The 25,796-nt window shown below is 43.3% G+C and overlaps 1 protein-coding gene across 3 annotated transcripts in view; it reads left to right on the top strand.

Annotated features, from left to right (window-relative positions):
* The first annotated feature begins 587 nt into the window (after positions 1-587).
* The window catches only part of gse1b (Gse1 coiled-coil protein b), a 172,995-nt gene continuing 147,786 nt past the window's right edge, over positions 588-25,796 (top strand). For 2 of the 3 annotated variants that reach the window (XM_028574106.1, XM_028574099.1), the window contains exon 1: positions 588-3,532. In XM_028574106.1, the coding sequence (XP_028429907.1) occupies positions 1,022-3,532 (2,511 nt within the window). In that variant the 5' untranslated portion in view covers positions 588-1,021. Of the gene's footprint in view, positions 3,533-9,915; positions 9,956-10,401; positions 10,464-25,796 lie in introns of those variants that run through there. The other variant, XM_028574113.1, reaches the window with a different exon arrangement.

The raw sequence follows: 25,796 nt of genomic DNA, 5'->3' as shown, positions 1-25,796 counted from the left end.
AGATGCATTGCCTGAGGCATGAATATTAACACATTATCAATATCATCTTGCCCGGACATCTTATGCAGTGTTGCTTACAGTTATGACTGTCTTAGTTGTCCAAACAAACAATCTTACCATAATATGAATACGAAAGAAAACCACTTTATGGTCAGTGTGTACGTTTTGGTACTGAGTAGCCTAAACATAACTATTGTATTGTCTTGTAACTATTGCACTATTGTATACTTAGAACAGATAAAACCCCCCAAAATGCTAGAAATCTACTGGAAGAAAAAAAAATCACAGTATGTCTTCCCGTCAGTTTTTTTGTTTGTTTTTTTAGAGAAAACTGATAATTCATTTGCACAGTTAATACCTTCTCACTCACAGGCAATCGACCTAACAGCGTCTGATACAAAGCAGTTCTGTTGCTTTCAGATGATTACCTACATGCCGTGGGTCTGTGTATTAAATACACGCCCCTGTGCATGTTAAACTGTGGATATGCTGTGCATGGTTAGTACTTTGACGCATGGGCAGCTACTGCAGGAGTGTGTGCTCATAATCTCTGCAAAAGTATTACTGGGGGCTGGCAGGGGGTGGAGGTTGTCTTTGGGGTGTCGGAGCGGGTCCCATGAATCGGGGATGGCGCTGTGTACAGTGTAGAGGAGTCATCAGCCAAAGTTTGCAGCGCGGGCAGGAAAGTTCGCTGGAGAGGCGACCCGTGATCCCAGGTTCTTCTGTCATATTAGCGGACTTCCAGTGCAAACATGCGGACTACAGACTTCACTTAGCTAGGACTTCTGTGCCGCTCCGTGGATGTTTTGGAGCGAATTTCTCCCTGTCCTTGAAAGATAACGGTTTGCTGCACGCTGCCGTTTTCAATGGACTATCGTGCATCTTACCATCCAGTGAGTAACTGAGACTAACAGTGATTGTATATAGTTTCCTGACCTGCAGATAAGTGTTGGACATGAGCATAACTTAGCGTAACTGTTGACGTTATACCATGTAGCGTAGCCTTGGGTGTTTAAAAACAATGAACTCCTCCTGTGACAAGGAACTGACACCTTTATCTCGGAAACACCGACTCATGGCTGCAGCTATGCCCGGTGAGGACAGCCCATTGCCCGGCAACACTTCCAGGGCTGATCGGAATGGATTAGGGGTGCTGGTTTACTGTTTCATATGTGGAAGCGGAGTTACACCAGGAAAGGAATTGAGGTTACAAGTGACATACCAAAAAGAGAGCGTTCCGTTTTTCCCATTTCTACAAAATCAGGAGCCAGCCCCGGGTGCGTGTGAGGTGAGCCCGGATGGACATACGCTGGTGTGCGCCGTGTGCCACTGCTTTCTGACTGAGCAGTGGAACTCGTTCGAGCGGAGCAGGACGCCCATTGAGAAGCGCATGTACTGGTTGAAACGACCCTATCAGTGCGACTCTCGGCGGGTCCCACAGGAGTGGAACATCTCTTATGATCTGGAGAGGAGAATCAGTGTCAGCAGCCAGAACTACGACGGGGGCGCAGAGTCTGATTTTTCGTCTTTTTCTGAAAACGACAACATATCAGACCAGGAGATGGATTTCGTCGACAGAGCCGGCATGAGCAAAGACAAGTGCCTGAGAGCATCTGGCAAATCGCCAAGAGACAGTAGCAGGAAGAACAATGTCATCAGTGTTAAAAACAGCCCTGATTCACAGCGGGCAATGCGCTACCCGGTGGGTATTTATGGGGCGCAGGGATCGCCAAAAGCGGAGAGCGTTCTGCCAGGGAGGCGCGGTGCTAAAATTATGAATAATGTCTGTCAGTCATCAGAATCTCTGGCAAAGTCCCAGGAGAGATTCCCTCAGCGATGCTATGACAGTCCTTTCTCTGACACACCTGTGCAAGACAACGGGGTCATTATGCGCAACAGGCGATGGCTGGAGGAGGGGAATGTCAGACATGCGGAGCTGCGTCAGATTCAGCGTGTTGCCGACAGCAGCTGTGCTTCGTCCAGACATCCATCGCTGATGTACCGAGCAAGGGGCGAGGATCACCCCAACACTGCGCTGTCATCTGTTGGCACCGCTGCTGTCACCACTAAAAGTAACATGGCTGTTTCCAGGGAGAATAACTCTGACAACTCTGAGGAATATGATATTAACATTACAAGTGATGATGACATAGACATGCATGAGAGTAAAACAGGCCAAAACACCCAGTTTAGAGCTGTCAGAGACTTTTCAGGAAGAAAGTCGCACCACACTGTGGACACCTGTTCAGAGGAGTGTGTTTGCTATATCTGTGGCACTGGGCTCAGACATGACGGCCGTTATAAAGTCAGTGTTCAGAAACAGGAGAGGGCACAGGGCGAGCCCTTCTTTCCCTTCCTGTGGCTTCACTCCCCTCCCCGGGATGCAATACCTATCAGTCCAGCGGGTACAACCCTTGTGTGTGGCAGCTGTCACACCTCTCTCATGCAGCAGTGGCAGAGCTTTCAGCTGGCAGATGTGCCTGTCCTCCAGCGCCTGTATGTAGTTCCCCTCAACAAGGCCACCAGTTCTCTCCATCCTTCCCAGCTAACTCCCCCAGAGTCCATGGAGTGCATAACTGAACCCAGGGCTTCCCATGAGGCCTGTTTCCTCTGCGGTCAGGATTATGAAGGAGATATGAGAGTAGCATATGCACAGGCTGGTGTTGGCAAGTCCCGTGGTGCGATGTATTTTCCTTTCATCCACATGTTGCCTTGCCCACCAAATGCCCAGGGGGTGAGAAATGGCCGTGTACACTGCTGCCCACAGTGCCATTTTATCCTGGAGGAGATCTGGGGTGCATATCGACTCAGCCTTAGTGAAGACCTCATCACCTCTGTCAGCTCCTTCCTGGTCAGGTACCACGCTGCCATGGCCATTGAGGGGTCTGGACAAGCCCATTCCCAGACTGGTATGGCCTCTCGCCCCGGCAGCTCCATGTCGGTGTGTTACCTGTGTGGAGCTGAGCTGTGTGCAGGTGGCGAGTACCAGCTGCATGTCAACCCGCCTGGGCGTTGTGGGGAGAGGGAGCCTTTTTTCCCCTTTCTCACAGTCCACCCTCCTGCTCTCCATGCCAAGCCAGTCGACGCCACAGGCCTGGTGTCAGCTTGTAATCTCTGCTACCATGACCTACACGCCCAGTGGGCTCAACATGAGAGCAAGGGCCTGGGTCCCTCCACCCCGTCTACCTCTAGTTTATCCAGTGCCAACCCCCAGCCACCCAGCTCCCCTTGGGCCCGCCAGTACAGCTGTGAGGCTTTTGTGTGTTTCTTCTGCAGGAAGGAGCAGCGCAGGCAAGGTAGGCTGTGCGCTGTTATTGTGGCGAGGCTACCTGTCTTCCTGTATGCACCTCGCAGCACACGCACTCTCCTGGTGGATGATGGGAGGAGGTTGGTGATTGGCTCATGTGTGGAATGTAAGGCCATGGTGCAGGTGGGACAGAGCATGCAGCAGGACAGGGATAGGCTCGGACATGGAGCCTCAGACGGGGAGAGAAGAGAACCTGAATCAGCATCGCCACAGTCTAGACATAAGGTAAGCAAACTGCCTGATAAGACACACAGTCAAAGATCTTTTTTTCCAGTGTCTTTAAATTTATCTAAATGCATTCATAAGCTTGGTTAAAATAACAGTCTCCCATAAGCTTTTAATCCCCCCCTCCCACATTCCCACGGTGCAGTGCAGACTGTGTTTACCCTGATGCGACCTCTGAGTCACATGGCAAGGGATGATTTTGACATTTTGCATAGTGGGATTGGTGTGATAAAGAAAGATAATTTTACTGTGTTTTGGTTGAATGCATTAATAGGGAGTAGTGTGTGTGTGTGTGTGTGTGTGTGTGCGTGCGTGCGTGCGTGCGTGCGTGCGTGTGTGCGTGGAGACTGAAAAGATTACTTGGGGTGGCCGTCACCGTTTGGATGAACAATGACACATTGTCATCAAAACTTACTTCTATAAACGCCAGAGGAAAACTCTAGGGATCTAATGGCCAAGGCCAGCCTTGTGTTTGCAGTGTCCATGTGTGAGTGTGTCTATTTGACCAAGCATGACTCAATACGTCTCACCCAGTGCTGAGCTGTTTGTTTTGGTTTGAGCGTGTCGAGGATCTTAAAGAGTATTTTCAAGGAAGTTAGTTTAAAGAAATTGTTAAGTTATCATAATTCTTTATGATAACTTAGGCCAATTAGACCTCTTTTACTTGATTTATCTATCAAATTTCTTCCAAATACATTAGTTATATAATTCTGTTGCCAGTCCCTCCAAAAAGCCTGTGACAGGATTTAGAACTGATTGTTTTCATTTTTTCCATTTTTCAATTCCATTTGTTCCCATGAAAGATTTGGGGTGAAATACCAATGATAACCTAGGGCACAAAGATAGAGACTCAACCACAATAAGAAACATGACTTACATTGAATTGCTCTACCTGTTCATATGAAAATATATGCCCAGACAGTCCTGATACTGCACTACCATGACGTGTGTAATTAATTAAATACACTCCATGTACAGTATATATTGTCATGTAAATGAAAATCAGTCTTATTTACATCAGTCAAAATCACAAATCTGTATTGATATAATTAGTGAAACATTGATTATTGATATTTAGTTAAACAGTACTGTATATTTGAAACATATTGATGCATTTGCAATAACATGCATGATTAATGAGATCAATATAATTAGTCATTTATAACTGATCCCTGTTGTTGCCTTGAGACAATAATCTCCCTAAAAAGGGTTATATGGGGGAACAGTGCAGGGCAAATGAGGATGGCGATATTGTTGATGAAGAGCTGAGGAGCATTTAGACAGCCAGTTGGCTCTATGAACAGCTCTCTCATGCAAACAGACACTGACTGTCCAGCAATGCAGGACACGTGAAGAACATCTGTGGATGGCATTCACACTCGGCAACCTCGGTTTGTTGCACACTCACACCAGCTGTCCGGAGTTATCCACCTAATTTTCTTTCTGTCCTTTAAAGAAGTGTTTGACTGGTTACTCTTATGCACTCCAAACTTAAGTCTTTATTATTTGTCTGAGCACTTGCATGTGAGCTAGACCCCGATGAGCTCATAGTAGTCATATGTGAGGGGACACTCGTGATATAGAGTATAAATATGGGACCAGCTTTTCTGGCCGCCAAGGTTGGGCCATCGTAAGGAGTGTGGGATGAGAGGGGTGTCGGGTGCAGGCTGGGTTTCGTGTGATCATTTTGGGCTGGTAGGGTTGCAGGTGGTACAGCCAGTTTTGGCCTGAGTAAGCCAGTGACCTCATGGCTGAAAAAGTGCCAGTGTGTGTTTCTGTGGAGAAGGGGAGGTGTGAAAGAGCTGCGGGGGAACAGGTGCTTTGTCCTCTAGTGTCATGCTATACGCTTGAGAGGGTCTGTCATCGCTGGGGTTTGGGCTGTCAGGAGGGAGTGCCCATATGGTTTCCCTTAGCACCATGTGTGCCTGGTGGAGGGGATTGTTAGACAATAATAATAAATAATATAAACACACACTCACCTACAGTATTCCATTTTATTCTATTCTAGTTTTTGTATTGCACAGCAGTTTTCCTCAATGCCCCAAAGCACAAAACTGCAGATCAGGGACAGTTCCAGCAATGACTTCATGCTTAATGTTAAAAATTTCAGAGACATAACCAAGACCAAGACAGAAACAAATTAAGTCAAACGCTAGAATGAGATCTCATTTTTTTGTCATTATACTGCTCGCTATGGTGTAAACATTATTGTGCACGTATGAATGCTTATCCTGTGAAGTGTGAAAGGGTGGATGGTGCTGTGCTGTTTGTTTTCCCTGCTTGGTAAGAATTAGCGCATTAAATTAAATCTGCCACAGGACATTCTTAGCTGTTAACTGTAACACACACACACACACACACACATCAGAAACACAAGTGATGGGTGGTTATCATGTTCTCTGTTCTGCTGCCGTGTGTTTAATTAGTATGTTGGACATGACCTTTGACAGGTGTGTAAGTATAGACCGCCAGCAGGCGTCTGAGGAGGGGCTGCTGATCAGCAGGTCCTTCACTCGCACTCTCGGTAAAACAGATGTCCACGTTTTTTTTTTGTTATTCCACAAAAAAGTCATACATTTCACAAACACAAACACAAAAACAAACAACTGAACAAATACATGACAGACCTCATCACAAATCAGGACTAACAATCAATTAACAACCAAACATCAAAAGATAAAAGAAAAATAGAAAAAGAAAAAGAATGAGAAAGAATCCAATTGTTTTGTGGCCGTTGAAACGGTTGCATGCGTGTAGTTGTGTTATTTTGAAGATGGTTTTAATCATATTTATGCTTATGCTTATACTGTCTGTTTATATAAGGGTGTTTATTGTGTAAATATGTTTGTATTATTATTATTATTATTATTATTATTATTATTATTATAACTAATTCTATTTCTTCTATTTCTAATAATACTTTCTGCATATTTTTTTCTCCTATGTCTAATGATTTTTGTTATTCTGATCTAATCAAAATCGAAAATAATCTTTTGAGCTGCTGTAGCACAGCAATTTCCCCAGTGTGGGATTAATAAAGTCTATCTTATTTTATCCTAATGAGATGGCAGCAGGATCAGAAAGGCTAGGTGAGAAAGGGGAGAGAGAGGGGGAAGACATGCAGGAAATTCTCACAGGTCGGATTCCAACCCTGGACCTCTGCGTCGAGGCATAAACCTCTCAGTATATGTGCGCCTGCTCTACCCACTGAGCCAACCCGGCCACGTTTGTGCCTAATTTCTGACACATTATGCACATACAATCAAACAGACGCAATGATGTAGAAGTAGTTTGACTCTCACTTAACTTGCGTCTCACTCGCACCATGTCTTGGAATGCGTGCTTCCAAAGTTACCGTCTTTTCTCTCTTTGTTTTACTATCCATCAGCTGTAGCTCAGCACTGAAACACTGTGTGGGGAAAAACAGGGAGTTTTGTAAAAAACTCAGACTGCTGAAGCCTCATATTAAGCTAAACTTTTGAATGCCATTTTACACTAAAGAAGGCTGTATAGACAGAAGAAATACATATGGGCATGTATGTCTTAAGTTAAATAAATGTGAACCTATCCTCTAAAGGGGGAGACTGAATACTCTGCATCATAAGGTAAAATGCAAATGTGTGCAGGTAGCGTAAGTGATTCCACATTGTTGTGTGGAATCACTTTTTAAAAACTTATTTTGAAGTTAAAAAAGTGACAAATGTAGACAGAAAAATGGGAAAAGCAAGAACAAAAACATTGTGAAGAAGAAATGATAGCATGCTCCAATGCTTAGGCCATAAGTAAACTGATTAGATACCGGCACTGCATAACTTTGTTGTTGTAAGGATTGGGATTGATTGTGTGCCTTTGATATAGATGTGTATAACTGAAGTGTATAGCTAAATCCACACTCACCCTATAGTCAACAGTGTGTATTCTGCTTGTACAAGGACATAAGGGACTAAAACAGCAAATAAATAAATCATTTGTCAAGCCTTGCAAAGATAAATAACTACATAATTGTACGTGGATAACAGAACACACAAAGCCTCTCTTGCTCATACACACTCATATGTATACATGTGTGTATACAAGCGTGTGTCTGTATCCACGCATGAATGTTTATTTTTGTATGGTGGTCTGCTGAGTGACTGTTTTTCGAGTGGATGATTATTGTTGACCTGTTAGAAGAGCGGAGACAGGTTTCTGTGACGAGTTCAATCATTCAGTCGCTGTGTGTGTAAGAGAGGTGTGTATATGTGTGTTAGCATCGCGTGTACTGTGGCTCATGTTTTCTGTGTTGATGCTGCTCCTTTGTATGTGTGTGTGTGTGTGTGTGCATGTGTGCAAATTGTGTGTTTGTGTGTGTTTGGTGTAAAAGATTGACTGTGTTCTCACTGCACGGCCCATATCCTGTAAAGGAGGTATTTGCTGTCACAGGAAAAACGTGCCGGCATCTTGACAGTGTGGCCAGGGAAGATTTATAATGCAGTGAAAGAAGGAGTGAGGGCAAAATTACACATCAAAACTGGCCGTGAAGTTGAAAAGTAAGAGAAAAATTATCCTGAGTGAATTATTGGGAGAAGAAGAAGAAGAAGAAGAAGAAGAAGAAGAGTGGGAGGCTGAGAGAAGGTGAGGGGGTTAATGGGATTTAAATTACAGTCAGAGGAAAAAGGAAAAAGGAGTCCCATTCTCATCAATTCATCATAGGAGGAAATATTACAGCATGCTGGCCGCAGAGTCTGTTCTACGCAGGAACAGGATTCTATTAAAACTGTGTTAATTAGAGGCATGTGAGGTGGTGTGGTCTAAACATGAAGTGTGAGCTGTTGTTATGCGTGCCTGTGTGTATGAGTGTGTGTTTAGACAAAACCATTTGTATTGCACATATCCTGTAAAGTTCATGCAGCTGTGCCTCTCTGCTCTCTTCCAGCGGTGAGGTCTAAAAGACAGCCTTGCGTTTCAGTGAATCCTCTGGTATTTGAGGGGCTTAATTTCAAAGCTGCCGGAGGTGGGTTTTGATAAAGCGCTCAAGGCTTTAATCACGCTCTTCCCGCTAGCATCCCTCAGCGCTGTATTCTTGCCCATATCTGAATGAAGAGATCAAATCCTCTATGGAGCAGATGAGATGGAGGTGTTCCAGTGTTTTATTCTTTGTCTCCCCTTTTGTGTCTCAACCCTGCAAAGACTTACCCATAAACAAGCCTCCCACAGTACTGGTTTGAGGGATGCCTCAACACCCCAGACCTGTCCCATTAGATAGCTCTCTGATGTACCTGGCCAACCGGATGGTGTGTGTCCTGTGACAGTGCAGGTCCTGGCCCTCATACTCTTTGTAATGGCAAAGGTGCTGTTGGAGCTCCATGTCACAGCCCTCAATATTGGAAAAGAAAAAGCTATAATTTTTGATACAGTTATCCTCTTTCACTGCTGGCATACAGTACATACAGTACATGTAACCATGCATGCCCACTATCCATATGTGTGGTGGTTGTATTAAAAGAACTCAATATAGAGTTTCAAGATGGCGTCCATTCATTCCAATGAAGGTTGCTCACACAGAGCATATGCCAAAAAGTGATCTCTCTCCCTGCTTCTGTGTTGTGTTGCCTACTGCACATCAGTTTCCCTGAACCTGCCAGACCTACTGACTTTACATTGAAGTAATGTCAAGGATTTAAAAACAGCTTGACTTGGCCCTGAAATAGTTTTACAAACATTGAACTGTTATGGTTTGAGAACTCAAGAAAACAAAGAAAAAATAATAATACTTGACCATGACTTTACAGATTTTTAGCTATAATGGTTGTCTGTAGGGAAAATGTTTTTTTTGTTACAGTATCTGTATATGTTAGTATATGTTTCTGCCGCACTGTCAAGCTCAGCCCATAGACTTTACATTGGGATGATGTCACACATATAAAAATATCTTTTCTAGGCTCTGGAAAACTTTTCCAAACATAAAAATGTATGATAAAAACAGTAATAACTTATCTTGTTTGCAGTAGGAGGTGTCCTGTCAACAGTTTTACAAACATCTCTTTATAATAGTTGTCTATAGGTAAAGCTTTGATGATTTCCAGTTGCATTACCACCTTTGGCCACTGGGACAGACAGCAGCAAGGCTGAGTTGCAGGACCATATTCAGCTCTGTTGATACATCGATGACATGTGGACGTGGCTAAAAGTGTAATTTATGAGAGTACTTGTGGTTGTATGGTTGAAACAATTTTATATGAAATGATTTCATGTTTAAAGAAACAGCAGAGAATACTCAATCTGATTATATCTGCATCTACAAGAAATTTAAGTTTATCAAACCCTTGCCCTTCCCCCTTGGTTTGGTCCATTTCTTGTACCCTCTGGTTCTTTGCTGCTACTAAAGAAACCACAACCAGCGACATAAATAAAGGGAGAAAAGACTCACTTGCTGTTAAGGTGGTGAGTAATCCAGCCTCCTCACCAATTGATATACTTTTTTTGTTTAAATTTGTGAAAGTAGAGTTTGCTAGCATTGAATGTGTGAATGCCAGTACATTTACTTGGCTAGATTAGCTAGTTAGCTAGCTTTCAACATGGCTTCCTACCAAAGACTGTAAATATTAACAGTCTGCTTTCTACCATTAGCCCTCCTTGCTATTAGCCTAACATAGCTGTAGCAGAGAAACACCTTCAGTTTGTGGACATTTTGAATTACAATATTCAGTTTTAGGTAACTACATTTTAATAAATGCATATTATTTCCTTCATGGTTGTTATAAAAGTTATTACACTGGCAGCTACACATTCAACAGTTGTTAGCTAGCTATTAATCAGGTTTTTGAAACTCAAAGAAGTTTTTCACATGGCTGGAATCTGCATTTTTATGTAGTTTGATTTCAATGCAGGAAATGCGGACAGACAGACAGAGAGCAGTGGTCTGCCAGAGACTGAAAACACTGTCATGCAGGTAAGAGGAGATGAACTTTAAAGATTAGAGCTCTCAATGCAGCTACTTTGTCATCCTGAAAATATTTGGTTTGGTGCTGTGCTAACCCAAAAGGCATAGCTTTCCTTTTGTTGACTGTGTTGGCAGTCCAAGTCAATCAACATTTACCTAATAGGATCATAACAGGCAATTCAGTGTTAAAATTCCCTGGCAGACAATTGTTGAGAGGAAGTAAGAGAGTACCAAAGAGGGAAGGAGAGAGTGATTAAATCAAGCAGTGTCTGAAGTTTTCTCACATCCTTTGTTGGTACCAGAGACTGTAAGGGTTGGCACATAAAGCAATGTCATTGAGTGCACAGAGTAAATGAAGGTGTGCTCAAAACTGTGAGAGAATAAGAGCGTGGCATGGCACAGCTGCTTTTAGGTTGGTTTTTGTTTCAGGGGGTTGAGAAGGAAGTTGATATTTCGGGGCTTGTCTGGGTGCAGACTTCCAAGCTAGTTTGTAACTGACAGATGAAGGCTTACTGACCTTTTAACCCTGCAGAGCCAAGCAGAGAGGGGATATTGTTATTCACTCAGCACTCAGGGACATGGTCAGCAAAGGTCACGTGTCATATTGGAGGGAAGGGACCTGTATTCTTACACACCTGTTTAGATTTTTGATGTCAAAAAGTCACTTCAGTATTATGTGGATATAGTTTGCCCTTGTGATCTATGCAGTCTAAAAATCTATAATGTCATCTGTAAAACTATGCTAGGGAGTCATTTTGGCTGGCATGAATTCTCTTTATTTGATTATTGTAGCTAACCAAAGTGGGAGGAAAAGGGAAGAAGATCACACACAGTTGTCTTCTGCCAATCAGTTGATCTCATTACAGGTTAGTGGATGGCAGGAGTAGTCAGTCAGTGAAACAAATATCTCTGATTATCTATCGCTAATTGCGCTTGGCAATCTCGCCTTCATTAAAACAAATGTCCAAATGAGTGCACAGGGTGAAAGGGGAACAGAGAGGGCAGTGTCCCTCTATCCCGAAACCATGGACCCTGCTGTGAACTGTTTTCATAGTGTTTTTATGGGTCTCATTTGGCACCAAAATGTGTGTATGCAATGGTCCAGGTTGGGGACACAGTCATGTAAACTACGTGTGAACTATTAAGCTGGGCTCTTGTGAGAACCAAGTGAGTCGTAGTGCAATGTTTGTGTGATGTTTTTGTCTATTGTCTTTTCTATAATACAGTTTTCATTGGTCTGCTTCTCTCCTTTCTTTCTCTCCCGTCTTCCTTATAGCTCTTGTAAGAACTGGGCTGTGTGCCACACTGGTATAGTGTTGACTAAATCACTCCTCCTCTTCTACCCATTTCCTCTCCGATTCCCCCTTTGTCCCTGCACTTTACAATTTGGGACATCCTAAGACAATTACAGTATGGAACCAGACCTATATATAGTAAATAACTACCTGCACCGTGAAGGGTCCTGTGGACTCTACTACATGGGCGTAGCAATTTAACTCACAGGTTTCTAAAGAGATCTTTTGAAGCTTGAACTTGGGTTTTCTGCTCTATCTATTAAATATGTTTTACATGAAACATTTATTTAAAAATTGCTGTGAAGATGCACATCAGAAGTAGTGACATTAGCAGTAGGTACTCATACTCTTGTGTAAAAGTAATTGCGGAAAATTTGAAGTGAGTTTTTTGGGACTCTGCTTCATGTCGACATTAGAGGAAATTTATGTTACGGTTCTTGTGCATTGGTTTTAGGATCCAGCAAATTTCCTTTGTGTTGAGGAGAGGACTGTCCTAGCTCCCTACATGATTAAAAGACCCTTCTGTATATCTTACTCTGCTGAAAATGTTACCCTTATTTTCTTTAAGTGTATTTGTGTAGCTGTGTTGGGTGAAACCTTTTTTTAAAAGCTTTTTTCTTTTCTTTAGTCTCAAAGAATGCCAATGTACTTTTTAATAACTTTTAAGTGCACATGCTTACACCCTGAGGTCTGTCATAGACATTTTCTGTACTGTACATCTGCTTTGTAGTAAATTGTTCTGTGTTCCCACACTGAAGCCTGGCATAGCCAGTCCCTCAGGATTTCGCGATGTCGCGATCGCGCCAATTCACGCCAATTCACGCAAATTCACGCAAATTCAACCAATCACCGTGAATTTGGTGCGACTCGCAATTTTGACCAATCACCGCAACTTTTCCGCAAATTTGACCAATAACCTGAAGTTTCCTGCGACTTCAACCAATCCCAGCAGTCCCACGTGCACTCTGAGAGCTACTGACCAAGCAGGAGTGAGAACGGGTTGATTATTTCCTTGTTTCTGATATGAAGACAAGACGTGTGTGACTCGAACATCTCACATTTACCAACAAAACATACAGCGAAAGACATTTCAGACCGTCCTGCCAACCTGTATACATTTTAACATCAACGTACGCTGTAACGTTTTTTCACTCTGCTGCCGTTTCCATCCTGACGGCTCTCTGAAGCGGCCGGGGCTGCACACACACACAAACACACACACAGACACAAACACACACGGATGCACTGGAGATGAGACGTACAGGATGACCTAAATTGAGGACAGCTACACTTGTTATTGTGAGTGCAATGATAAGTTAAAGTCCAATAAGTAACGTTACTTTATCAAACCGTATGAATGTGTGTCCCAGGCCAGGATAGGAAATGAACTAACAATGTAAAGATCAACAAGCCACTGACACATAGTTTCAAATTTGATTAATTCAATAAATTATTATTTTTTGTCTTAAATCCACCAGCCGTTTTCATATTATACCAACATTTGCAGCATCCTGAGCCTGCTTGGTAAGGTTACTAAGAAAACTCAGCCTAGAGTAAGAGTTTTTATTTTTGAAGAACTATAAAAAAAACGACTTCATTGCAACAAACATACAAAAGACATTGCAACTTTTATTGCAATTTTTTCCAAAAGCGTCCGCGAAATCATGCATTTTGGGCCGCAACAATCTCAAAAAAAAGGCTGCGAAATCCTGGAGGGACTGCATAGCGTTGCAAGAGGCCAATACGGAAGAGTGGTGATGCTGTGATGGCCGCCGTGCTGTACTGCCCTGGAGTCTGGGTTTTACAATAGTAAACCTCGTTTGACTGTGGTAATTATAGAGGACAGAGTGTAATGTAACTATAGCTTAGCTTTCTCTGCCAGCTGCCCTCTGGCCATACACACACTCACCCACAGTCACATATAAATGCATACATTCGCAGACTTGTACTTGCATACACACATACAGTATGTAGTTGTTGATCATAATTTACATACTGTTCAGAACAGCTGCAAGTGTGTGTGTGTGTCTGGGCATGTGTGTCTGCCAGGTGGTTGGGAGCACTGGCAGGTGTTTGCTCTCTTGCTGGCAAATGCAGCTGGATTGTGCCACAGCTGTGTGTGTGTGTGTGTGTGTGTGTGTGTGTGTGTGTGTGTGTGTCTGTGTGTGTGGTTCTACACCTGGACACAGCTGGAGTGTGTGGTAGCACAGTAGCTAATAGCGGACCTATTTCCTTGCCAGACATTTAACATGTAGCTTACGCTCTTAGCTGACTGGATATTATTCATTGCTATTAAATGCTTCTCATTAGTCTTGCTCTTTTAGACCTCCCAAGTGGTGCTGAAGGTCTTTGTGAATGTGATTCTTCGTTCTTAGGGTCTTCCTCCTCATATCCAACTTCGCTCTTGCATCCTCTTCCTGCCTTCCTGTTCTCCCTCTTTTGCCAATATGACACTCTGTCTGTGACAGATATGTTCTCGCTGACTGGAAAGAAATACTCTTGACTATGTCTGTTTGATTTAGACGAGGTGTGGTGCTGGCTAGAGCTTGCAGCAGACACAACATGACGCGGATTACACTGCGCCAAGGAACCGTTCATGATTTGGTCATAAACAACAGAGTCTCTTGCCGTTCCTTAAATTTGTCTAACCAGTTCGGCGTCGGCCCTTTACCAAAAGAAGTTCCCGAATCTCGTTGTCTCTCCAGTTAGACGTTTTCGTTGCTTTCTTCATGTAAATCACCCTCCTTCTTCACCCTAGGATGTCTGTTTTCTTCCTGTTTTACGCGAGCTTCATTAAACGTCATCAACGCGCTCTCTCGCTTGCTGTGAATTTTCACACATTTAATGCAATCGGAGATTACAAGGATTTTGTACTAGGGAGCCGGCAGGGTAAACATTGTTTGATGTCACATTTGCATTCTCACATACATCTCCGACAGGCAATGTCTATAATGTTAGCTTTGCAGTGCATGTGCAAAACCAGCTTAATGGGGTAAAAAAGACTCACTCTCATCCTGTTGTAAGGACAACTGAAAATGGAGCCAAAATAGTCCCCCTGTAGTGGACTAAATATATTCCACAACTCTCTTGCCCCGCACTCAGCACACAGACAACCACTGGCTCCGACCAACCAGCAGCTAGACAGCTTCACCCTCTTTCTGTCAGCCAACCAGAGGAGAGATAATGATTAGCATTACTGGTGATCTTCTGGGAGCTTATTTTGGCTGAAGAAGACATTCCCTCCTTGGATTACTCCCTCCTCCTGTCAGCACCCCCCAAGTCCTGGCCCTGACCGCCCCCACCCCCACACATGCCCCAGCCACCTGGTCTCTCACATACTCAGTTTATCCTGCCAGCTCCAGGACAGCTGGGAAGAAGGAGACAGAGAGGGACTTTTGGACTGACCATCCCATGAGGCTACTGTAGCGATACCTCTGGAAGAATTCAGTTCACAGACAGTAGCCCTGACACATTTATTATTATGAGGTCTGTACACTGTGTGCTAAAAGTAGATCTTCAGATCGGAGTGACCACATAATGGTGGCACTTATGAAGTACACTAATTGCTGTCATACTATATACTACTAGTACTACATACTATACATACTTTGCACTCGAATCTTTAGCTGTTGCTTGTTTGAAAAGCTGTCCGCAGTTGTCTCTGTGTAAATTGCATACACAAGGTTAACATTTGATAAACACTTAGTTTTGTGTTGTGATTCAGTTAGTAATCTGGAGGATCATGCAAACAAAGAAAGATTGGTCAGAGGGTTAACCAGATGGTGTAGACTTCAGATGCTCTCATCAGCCAATCCACGAGTGGACACAAACATAAACATGAACACCAATGCATGAACACACACAACCACACAGACATAGTCAGGAGTTACAGGGACTTTGTAAATAGTTTCCATGGGTGAGAGTCTCCCACACTGACATGACCATCCTATGAGTCAGACACAAACCGATACAGTTTCTCCATCTGTGTGACAGATAGATAGCACAGATACTTCCCAAAGGCCTGTCAATATTTATTTGATACTTTTTGCTGCTGTCCCTTTCAAGTATGTCATTTGCACTGTTGAAATGTTACTAATATAGATGTCATATGGCTGTTTACCACTGCTGATCATGTCTGTGACATTTGACCTGCTAACTTGGCCAGTGGCATTTCCCACATGGTCAGGAGTTGTGTGCAATGTGGACCAATGGGCTTGTCACGGTTAATGTGCAGAGCCCAGCCTCAAGGCCACAGCGAAGTAGCCAGAGTGGTAAGCCACCAGAGTAGAATTAAAGTGTTGTAAATGATCTCCGAGCTCTATGCAGCTGCACAGTTACTTACTGTACATGACGATAACAAGGTGTTGTATCAAGATTTATTGGCAGCATTAGTTTTAGTTTAGATCCTTTACCATTCAAGTTACAGAGTGAAGAATAAGATGTTAAAATCCGGTGTTTCCTTCTCAAAGAGAGCCGCCATAATAAAATGCTTAAGTTGCTAACCCCACAGAGACAGAGGGGTTCTAGATGTTTTTATGTTCTTCTCTTCTACGGGGGGCTATAAAAATAGCACTTGGCTCAAACTAGGTGTCAGAGGTCTTCTCCTCGCTCCCATTTTTTTTTCTCTTTCTTCTTCTTACTGACTCTGTCTTCTGTCCATCTCTTTCCTTTTCTCCCCTGTCCCCCCATCACCTCAGTCACCCCTCTCCCCTTTTTCTTTCTCATTTCCCCCCTCCTCTTCATCTTTCCCTGTGGTATTAGCAGGGCCACATGTTGCTGCGGCCTCTCCTGGTGGTGTGAGCCCCATGGCAGGCCCTGGCTCCAGGCTGACGCGTAGCTCTGTGTGTGTGTGTTTGTGTGTGTGTGTGTGTGTGTGTGTGTGTGTGTGTGTGTGTGTGTGTGTGTGTGTGTGTGTGTGTGTGTGTGTGTGTGTGTGAGGCCACTAACACAGTAACCTAATAGTGGTGCGGCTGAGTAGTACAGAGCGGAGCAGTGCTGTGATTTATCCCGCGGGCCCAGCAGATGGCTGCAACAGGAGTTTGTTTAAGTTTGCTTCAGAGCCGGGCAAGCAGCCAGGAGCATAGAGAGGGCCTGCCAGAAAAATGTTCACTGACTCTGGATGCCTAACCACACTACTCCCCCTCTCCTCTCTCTTCTGCCTCCCCCTAACCCTTCACAGCCCCTCAGTCCAACACACACACACACACACACACACACACACACACACACATGCTCACACACACAGACACACACACATGCTCTTGCAGACTTACTGTCGCTACTCTCCTTTTACCCCTCTCTAATTTCTTTCTTTCCTCCCATCTGCTTCACACACATGCTTACATACATATGCACACTCACTCGTGTGCTTATACACATACACACACACACACACACACACACACACATTAGTTTGTGCATGCTTCTCCATCCCTGGTGGAGACATGATCTCACACCTCAGGAGGGGGCATTAAAGACTAAGGAGGTGTCCATTCTGGTGGGGGTCTTCTGAACAAAACCATATGACCAACACTTTTCCTCTCACACATGGAAAAGAGAACTATCTATCTTGCAAAACACAAGCCGAAGAGCACATGTACAACCATGCACAACTTTGCACTGTGCGCTCATGGTTTTGATGTCCGTGCACCACCTTTTCCTCCCCTCGCTCTGATTCAAGGTCTTTTTTTTTTTGTTTGCCAAGGTGATGACAAGTCCTGTCACATCACCTGAGGTCACCCAGGTGATAACTCTTGACCTCCCTCTTCACACATCAGCCCTGCTCTTTCTTATCTCTCTATGCTCCATTCACGGTCTTTTCCTGTCCCACATATATTCCTCTTCTAGAAACAGAGTTCAGCAACAAAAATGTAAGGTCACTCACTATGTGTAAATCAGAGGAAGCAAGGACACATCAAAGCAAGACACAGTGAAGTCAATGGGCACTTTTTGAGACTGACTCAGTGTGCAAATTTGGAAAAGGTTCTTTATCAATATATTGTCTGGTGCCAAAGTTTGAGTAGCTGCTTGAACTTGGATTTTTCAGAATCTGTACTCTGTTTATTTTGTTTACTTTTAGATGTTATACTTTACCAACCACAAACTCTAATGCAAATCAATTCCCTCTCTGTATAGTTTATAGTTGTCTCTGTAATGTTTTCATCAAATATCTTGAGAAATGATAAATCATTTTTTTTTTTTTTTATTGAAATATCTAAAATTAGTCCTGCCACTTGTCTGCCTTCTATCAGAGGAGTGTCTTACTGTATATACTGTTGTATAATTTCATTACATTTGAATATTTGTATTTCCGTTAATAAAATCACTATAATCTAAGCATTTTAATGCAGGGGCTTCATGTTTATGTGTGCACATACAAACATACTGTATGTACAGTGACTCTGATGAGTCTCAGGGTAAAATCTATGAAAGGTAATCATTAAAGATTAGCTTTGAGGCCACATAAACATTGGAATATCTGAGTCAGTTACCAGATCTCTATATTTTATTAATTTAGGATACTTAGGTTACCACCGGCTGTGACAAACATTGGCCAGGGATGAAAGGGTTTGCGTGTATGTATATAGATTTGTGTGTGTATAGTGAACGGTTCAGTGTGTTTATCTTTTTATGACTGCGTGCATGTGTCACACAGCATGATTAATTTGTCTTCTTTCTCAACATTATGAACATGAACATGAACAAAAGCATACACATCCACACACGCATGTTCCTTATTGTTTTCTTTTCTCCTCTAATTGATTAAAAACATCATTACTGTGGACCCGTTTACAGTATTGAGATCATTTCTTCCCTCCATTTCATCCATTTTTACATCCACCTGGTCTCTTTTTCTCACTTTGATGTTTATTTGATCACTTGCTGCTGTAGTTTCTCTGTTTCATTCTCACCGTCTCCTAACCTCTGTCCAGTGTCATCAGTGGCTTTTCTACTTTGGAGACAGTGATTCGACTGGGCTATCATTAATACTGATATTATCATATGAGAGAGCATGAATAAGGTCACTAACCTAGACTGAAGCCGTGCAGCCACTAAACCCACATAAATCATGGAGCAAGAGGACATCCTTGTGTGAGTGTGTATGATGTACTGTATGAGTAATGTGTGTTTGTATGTATGTATGACTAATTGTGGAGGCTGTCAGGGCCATTGTGCTTTGGCTCAGATCCTTATTTCCTCTATATATAAGTCATTCCTCCTGCCAAGTTGTGCCTTCAGGTCAGAGACACACAGCTGAATGTTATCTGTGTTGTGTAAGCCGGTAAGAGTGTGTTGAGGACAAGAGTGGTATGTTTGGCTTCCTGGATGTATCAGCTGCTTACATAACATATAACAGCTTTCATAATTTCATACTTTTACCTTTTAACTTGGTGGACAGATGTGTAGTAGTATAAGTATGAAGCCTTCAGCTATGAAAGAGGGCAATTGAATTGATCATGATAATACATTGGTCCTTGTAGTCTTATGAGTGTAGCCTTTAATATTTGTCTCCTGGAGAACATTGGTAGCTGACCTGTGACATCACCAACCAATGTTTATTTTAAGCAACAAAATAATACCCATCTCAAACCTACTACACTGTGCCTCTGTCTATTAAATTGACAAGTAAAACAATAGCTTTAGCTTTTGACAGACAAAATAACTACAGTATGCCATATTTGTGCTGGTTACTATAGTATCTAATTGAACGTGCTATCACATTTAACACTTATTATTCCTGCAATGTAGGGAGACCTTTATGTGTGACCTCCCCTCTCTGCTACTTCATGTCTTTTTGAAAACCACTTCAAATGCAGACAAGCTACACATCAAACAGAAAGGACGAAAAGAGGAGATGGGTAAAGAAGAGAGAATTCTTTATTAGGCTTCATATCCGCCTGCAGCTCTGCTGCTTGATACCCTTGGAGGAGATCGGAAGTGAGTGGGTCATAGGTCAGGTAGCTTAGCAGCCCACAAATGAATATTTATCTGTCAAGGTTACACTCAGTTGACACAAATGCACTTGTGCCAGACTTATTACCTTACCTAAGTGTGTTTATGTCCACTCATTACCTTCATAGTTGGCAGCATTTCTTTATGAAGTTTTATCCAAGTTTTTATTTTTTCAGTGGAAATTAAAGGCTTTTTGAAAAAGGCTCTTTGAATTCTCATAGAACAGATTGAAAAATAAATACTTCATTGTCCAGTTGTTTGAATTTACACCAAGGTGTCTTTAACAGTTGTTGAAACCAGTACATACAGATTTTTTTTACTGTAATTGTAATACCAGTCTGATATTGTATCCTTTTTATAAGCCCATTACTTTGTGCTGTTGTTACATTTCATGACTAGATCTGTGAGATTCATTAGTAGTCCTCCTAGCAGTCTTTTACCATACATGTTTTTGTAACTAAAATAACCTTGTGTCATCTTTGATCTCTCATCCAGTGTGGCTCAAATCCAGTCCTGTGCAGATCTATGAATACAGTGACGATGGGCAAAATCTTGTGGATCTGTGTGGATTGTGGATCCTTTAGGGAATGACATTTATAAGATCTTATTATCCATGTCCTCACTGCCCTGTGTAATACAGTATGATAACACTGTGTGTTTGGTCAACGACAGATTTTTTTTTTTTTTTGCATGCCGATTGTTGTCCACCTGTTGGTTTGCATGAGGAAAGCGGTAATCACAGCATTTTCTACAAACCAGAGCCTCAGACAGACTAACGTTGGCCGAGGATTGATCAGATGCTGTTTGACTTCCACTCAATAAGGAACATGTGTCCTCAGTGCTGGACTGATTGCAGGCTCTGGACGGGCTCCCACGCTGCACAGCTCCACAGGTGTCAGAGATGTTCAGGGTTGTGTGTATAAGCCTGTGATTGTGTTAAAAAAGACAGTGTTAGCTTTTATGTTCGTGTGCACACATGTGAGAGTGTTTTGAGCACCGGAGCATCTTGAGTGAGTGTCTGTGTAGATCAAAGCCTGTTATCTCTGTTGTTTTGCAGTACTTGGCTGAGTCACAGTGTGTGTGCGTGTGTGTGTGTGTGTGTGTGTGTGTGTGTGTGTGTGTGGAGTCTGAGCTGCTTTTATGGAGTGTTGCTGAGTCGGCCAGTGGCCAGAGCCTACATGCATGACTGTGGTCCTGTTGGATCTCTGTGATAGGCTGTTAAAGCTGACTGACAGCCCTGCTTTACAAGCTGCTATGCATCAACCCATGGACCTGCTGCAAGCGTGGGAACACAGACACGTTTGTGTTTGAGTATGTGTGTGCATGTATGCGTGTGTGTTTGGCAGAGTCAGTGAGTAGTGGGGGTCGGGGGCAGACACAGGGCCTGCTGCTGAACGATAAGGCCTGCTGACCTTGTAACCTCGAGCTTGCTGTGATGAGGTCATCTCAAATTACACCTAGCCAAATGTTCCCTGTCTGCTAGCATTCAAACAGGAAGGTCTACCTCTGGAGCAGAAAGTTTTTTCTATCCCGGTGATGGATGATGGTCTTCTGTCCAACCTTATGTCCAACAAATGGACAAACACACTCTCATGAGCACATGGTGAATTGCTGGGAATCAGAGGCTAAATCATGATATCGTACTATCATAATGTTTTTACAACATGGTATTACCATACAGATTCTGTTTTACAGAGGAAAATATACACCAAATTGGCAAAAATATTTTTTTTGCAAAATCATGAATCTATCAAATACTGTATTTATTTTCTGCATTATGAGGAGCTTTCTGTTTCATAGAGGTTTATAGAAAGCAAAGATGATACAGTGTACACCAGCAAGTAGAGGAAAAGGCTACATGCCAAATGTTGCAGTAAAAGCAAGAGACACTTCTGCCTAAATATCACAACAGACCATACTGGTGCCTTTATACCAAGACATTCTTCATTGCTTGACTTGTACCATAATATATTGCAGTCTTGATTATTTCTCACCAGTGATCTAGTACAATGCTCAGAAATGGTGAGTTCACTTGTTTTGTAATTTGTTATCATGCTATGTTCCAACTAAACCAGAATTACAGTACATTTATTTACATTTGTGTAAATTCAAAAGCTGACAAATGTTTGTGCTGGTGTAGCTCAGGTGGAAAAGCAGGTTAGCCCATAATTGTAGATTGCCTTGATCCATTTCTCCATGTGTCAAAATGTCCTTGGGCAAGATGCCCAATGCCTAAATTACTTCCCAGATGTAAGTTTCTTTGGATAAAATTGTCAGCCCAAATAATGTAAAGTTCAAAAATGTGGAATCTATCCTTTTTTACATTTCCCTCCATTACCCATTAAGCTCCTGACTGATCATGTATGTAAACCTGGTGTGTGAATAGGAGGTACGCAGTAGGTAAGAGCGGGGGTCATGTGTATGGAGTTGCTGTGTGTGTGTGTGTGTGTGTGTGTGTGTGTGTGTGTGTGTGTGTGTGTGTGTGAGTCTTGAGGTAAATATTTGAGGATTGCAGGAACCATTAGGAGAGGGTCTGTCTTGGATGGGCTAATGAGGCCAAGATGACGTCAACTCTACCTCAGAGGATCGCAGAGAGGGAGCCAGGAAGATAGTTTGTGTGTGGGTGTGTGGCACAGTGCAGTTAGTGTGTACACAATGGCAAATATTTTCCTACATTCAGAATAGAGTTAAGTGAACTACTGATCTTGGATGTGAGTTGTTTGTGTGTATGTGTGTGTGTTTATTTAAAGTTAAATTACCCAGCACTTTGTTTGCGCCATTCCCTTAATCACATTTCCTCCACTGCTTCCAGTGGCACCTGGGTTGTGCTTAATAACATCTTTCAAATACTGATAGATTCACTGATAGTATTAAAAAAGTCATGTTAACTATTATTTTGTTACTTTTGGTCTCTTGCTCTCAACAAGTTTAAATGCCAGATAGTGTTTGGACTAGCTTGACAATGACTTTCTATTAAGCAACTGGCTGGGTAAACAGAACCTCCTGCTCTCAGTCTGGGTCTCTCTATCTTTGTCTTTCTTAGTTTCTCCCTCCCTCCTTCATTCTCAACTCTAAATCTTCCTTCTCTTCCTCATTCTTCACCTCCTCTGTCTCCCTTTCAGTGCAGATCAAGCCAATCTTTTCTGGCGCCAATGACCCTTCTTTTCTTTTCCACTTATGGAGGAGTCAGATTTATTGGTCCGATGATTATTTTCGTAACCAATTTGTTTTAGTTTTTCATTACTTGTGTGTATTAACATTTAGCAGAATGGCTTATTATATTGCGTGTTCAGTGGTAAAAGGAAGTCAGTGGCATGAACTGGGTGCAAAGTGTGCGTTTACACTTGTGTATGTGTGCACTTGGATGTGTGTGGGTGTGTGCATGTTAGTGCACGATCCAGGCACAGATGTTCTCAAAGGATCCAGTTTTTAGCCAGTAGTTCTCCCTCTCCCCTTGCAGAAAAAGGGAAGCGTCTAATAAAAGGCGGGTGTACAAGACTGAGTGAGTCATACACACATGCACAGAAAGAGTCTGCCTCCCTCGACCTCTCTGAGCTTGTGAGAGCGAGTGAGTGAGAGAGCGAGGCAGGAAGCAGGGAGGGAGGCTGTGCCAAGCTGGAGCTGAATTCCTGCCAAGAGTCTACTTGTTTGCTCGTCTGGCTGGAGCCAGAGGCTGACCTTATTAGCTAGGAGGGCAGCCGTCTTATTAAAACACATCTGGCGCTCAGGGAGCCCAAATAGTCCTCATATTGTCTTCCTGCTTGCTCCTGACCTTGCGTTACCTAGCAGGAATGCTGACAAGGGCTTCACGCATCTGTTGAGAGTTTCACCAGGGTCTTTCTCCCCCTCCTCTCCTCCTTTCCACCCTCGCTGTCTTTGCTGGCGCCTGCACGGTAGCTCTGTGGGACCTGTTTTTCTTCCTCGCCCCCCCCTTTTTCCTTTTCCCTCCCACCCTTTTCCATACACACCCCTGAACACCGCCACCACTCTTCGGCGTAGTGTCCCGGTACCCCCCATGGTGCGAAGTTTTTTCCCTGCCAGGTTGCTGTGTCTATACAATTATTCCTGTGTGTATTTGTTTTATGAGGGGCTGTAACCTGGTCCTGTTTAAATAGCTCATTGCTGGTTATTTTAAAGTGTGAATGCTGCCGCGTCCTGGGGCTAGTCTTTATTGTCTATTTGGGGAGGGGGGCTTATTTTTTATTGCATGTATGTACAGTTTCTTACAAGATAGGAGCTGTAGGTAGAGACACAGAGACCTAAGCTTTCGCTGTACTAGAACCAGATCCCAGCAGGCTTGACAATGGATACACTGCGGTTGCTTGGTGTTTGTGTGCTGCGTTCACTTACAATGCAAAGAAAGACTTCCCCTGTAGGGTTTTAAGTCAAATCATGTTTTCTTTCTTTTTTTTATGTCAAATGTTCATTGTGAGAACTCTGCCTCACTGATACTTGCAGTATAGGTCTAGGCATAGGTGCCACTACCCTGGGTGCTCCGGAGCTTGAGCACCCACTGAGCACCAACGTGTGCCAGACTGCCAGTAGGCTACATTCATTTAAAATTAAACATTGCAATTGGTGCTAAGTGGAGCGTCTGTCATAATGTGATTGGTTATGTCGCTGTCAGTCCCCTGCTCCATATCCTATCCACCAATCACAGCGTCTCTTGGATGAAAACGCCTCCATCCCCCCACAGTGAGTGCATGTGCGTTAGGTAATCAGAGTGAGAATTAAATGGACAGATTATTATAGGTTATTAAAAAAGCAAACCTAATGATGCAAGTGCGTCAACGACATCCACCACCAGTGCAGAGAGTTCTTAATTTCCCACGAAGCTGATCGTGCTGATACCCCAGAATCGGTTACTGCGCGCTAGATACAGAGTACCGCGAGCTGCCGGTCGTGGTGCTCCGTCAGGTCAGCGGTAGTTGGTGGTCAGTTAAACTTCTCATCTCCAATCCTATCTGTATTTGTGAGAAGTGGCGCCGTCCTGAGTTGAAAGATAGCCTACTTTACAGCTTCATTATCGAGTTAATAGTGTGTTTATATCGGCCGCTGTCCGTTTCCTAAGGTTCTGAAATGCAAACATTTTTTGACTACTTTTTTTTTAAAGGGCATGCGCCTGTGAGCACCCACGGAGGAAAACATAAATCGGCGCCTACGGGTCTAGCTGGGCCGCAGCTCACTGGCCTGGAAACAACCTATCATTACCAGACTTAACACCTGTGAGTACCTGTAAGCTCAGCTGCTGCAGATGGATGTGACCACCGTTACAGTCACTGATTTTTATTTTATTTTATTTTTTCGGGCATTTTAGGCCTTTATTTCCATAGGACAGATGACACGAAAGGGGAGAGAGAGGGGGAATGACCTGCAGCAAAGGGCTGCAGGTCGGAGTCGAACTCCCGCGGCTGCTGCGTCAAGGAGCAAACCTCCACATATTTGCACCCGCTCCACCAACTGAGCTAATCCGGCCACAGTCACAGCTTTTTCTATCCCACAACTTTACCCCATTCACTTTGACTTGTTGTTGTTGGTTGTTGTTGGTCACTCTGCAACATGCTCAAATTGTGTCTGTGCTGCACTGGTAACTGTTCCTGCTGGTGTGTGCCCTTTGACCCCTCAGATTTTAGTGTGGCTTTGTACTTTAAACTCTAACCCTAGATGCCCTCCTGACCCTGCCCCCTTACAATACCCACCAGGTCACCTGATCCTGTTACAACCTCTCCTCTCCTCTCCTCTCCTCTCCTCTCCTCTCCTCTCCTCTCAAAGGAGAAAAAGATGGATGTAAAAATGAGAGCAACAAGGAGGTGAGGGCCAGCGTGTTGATTTCCCTTTTCTAGTGAGTGGCGGTTGTAAAATTGTTGGAGACTACAGCCTTTAAATAGATGAACATGAGCAATATCAGTTTGCATGAGCTAACAATGTGTGTTTACAGTGACAAAGACACAGCCTATGCTGAGCTGAACATCTGTTTGATGATGGAGTCTGGACTCACTCATCTTACTCATAACATCACTCAATCCCTTCCTCTCTTTCTTCTCTCTCCATCCTCTGGCTACTCTGAACATCTTGCTTTTCTTTTTCATCTGTC

The sequence above is a fragment of the Perca flavescens genome, chromosome 1, assembly GCF_004354835.1.
Source record: "Perca flavescens isolate YP-PL-M2 chromosome 1, PFLA_1.0, whole genome shotgun sequence".
Classification (NCBI taxonomy): domain Eukaryota; kingdom Metazoa; phylum Chordata; class Actinopteri; order Perciformes; family Percidae; genus Perca; species Perca flavescens.
This window is presented reverse-complemented; position numbering and strand designations above follow the sequence as displayed.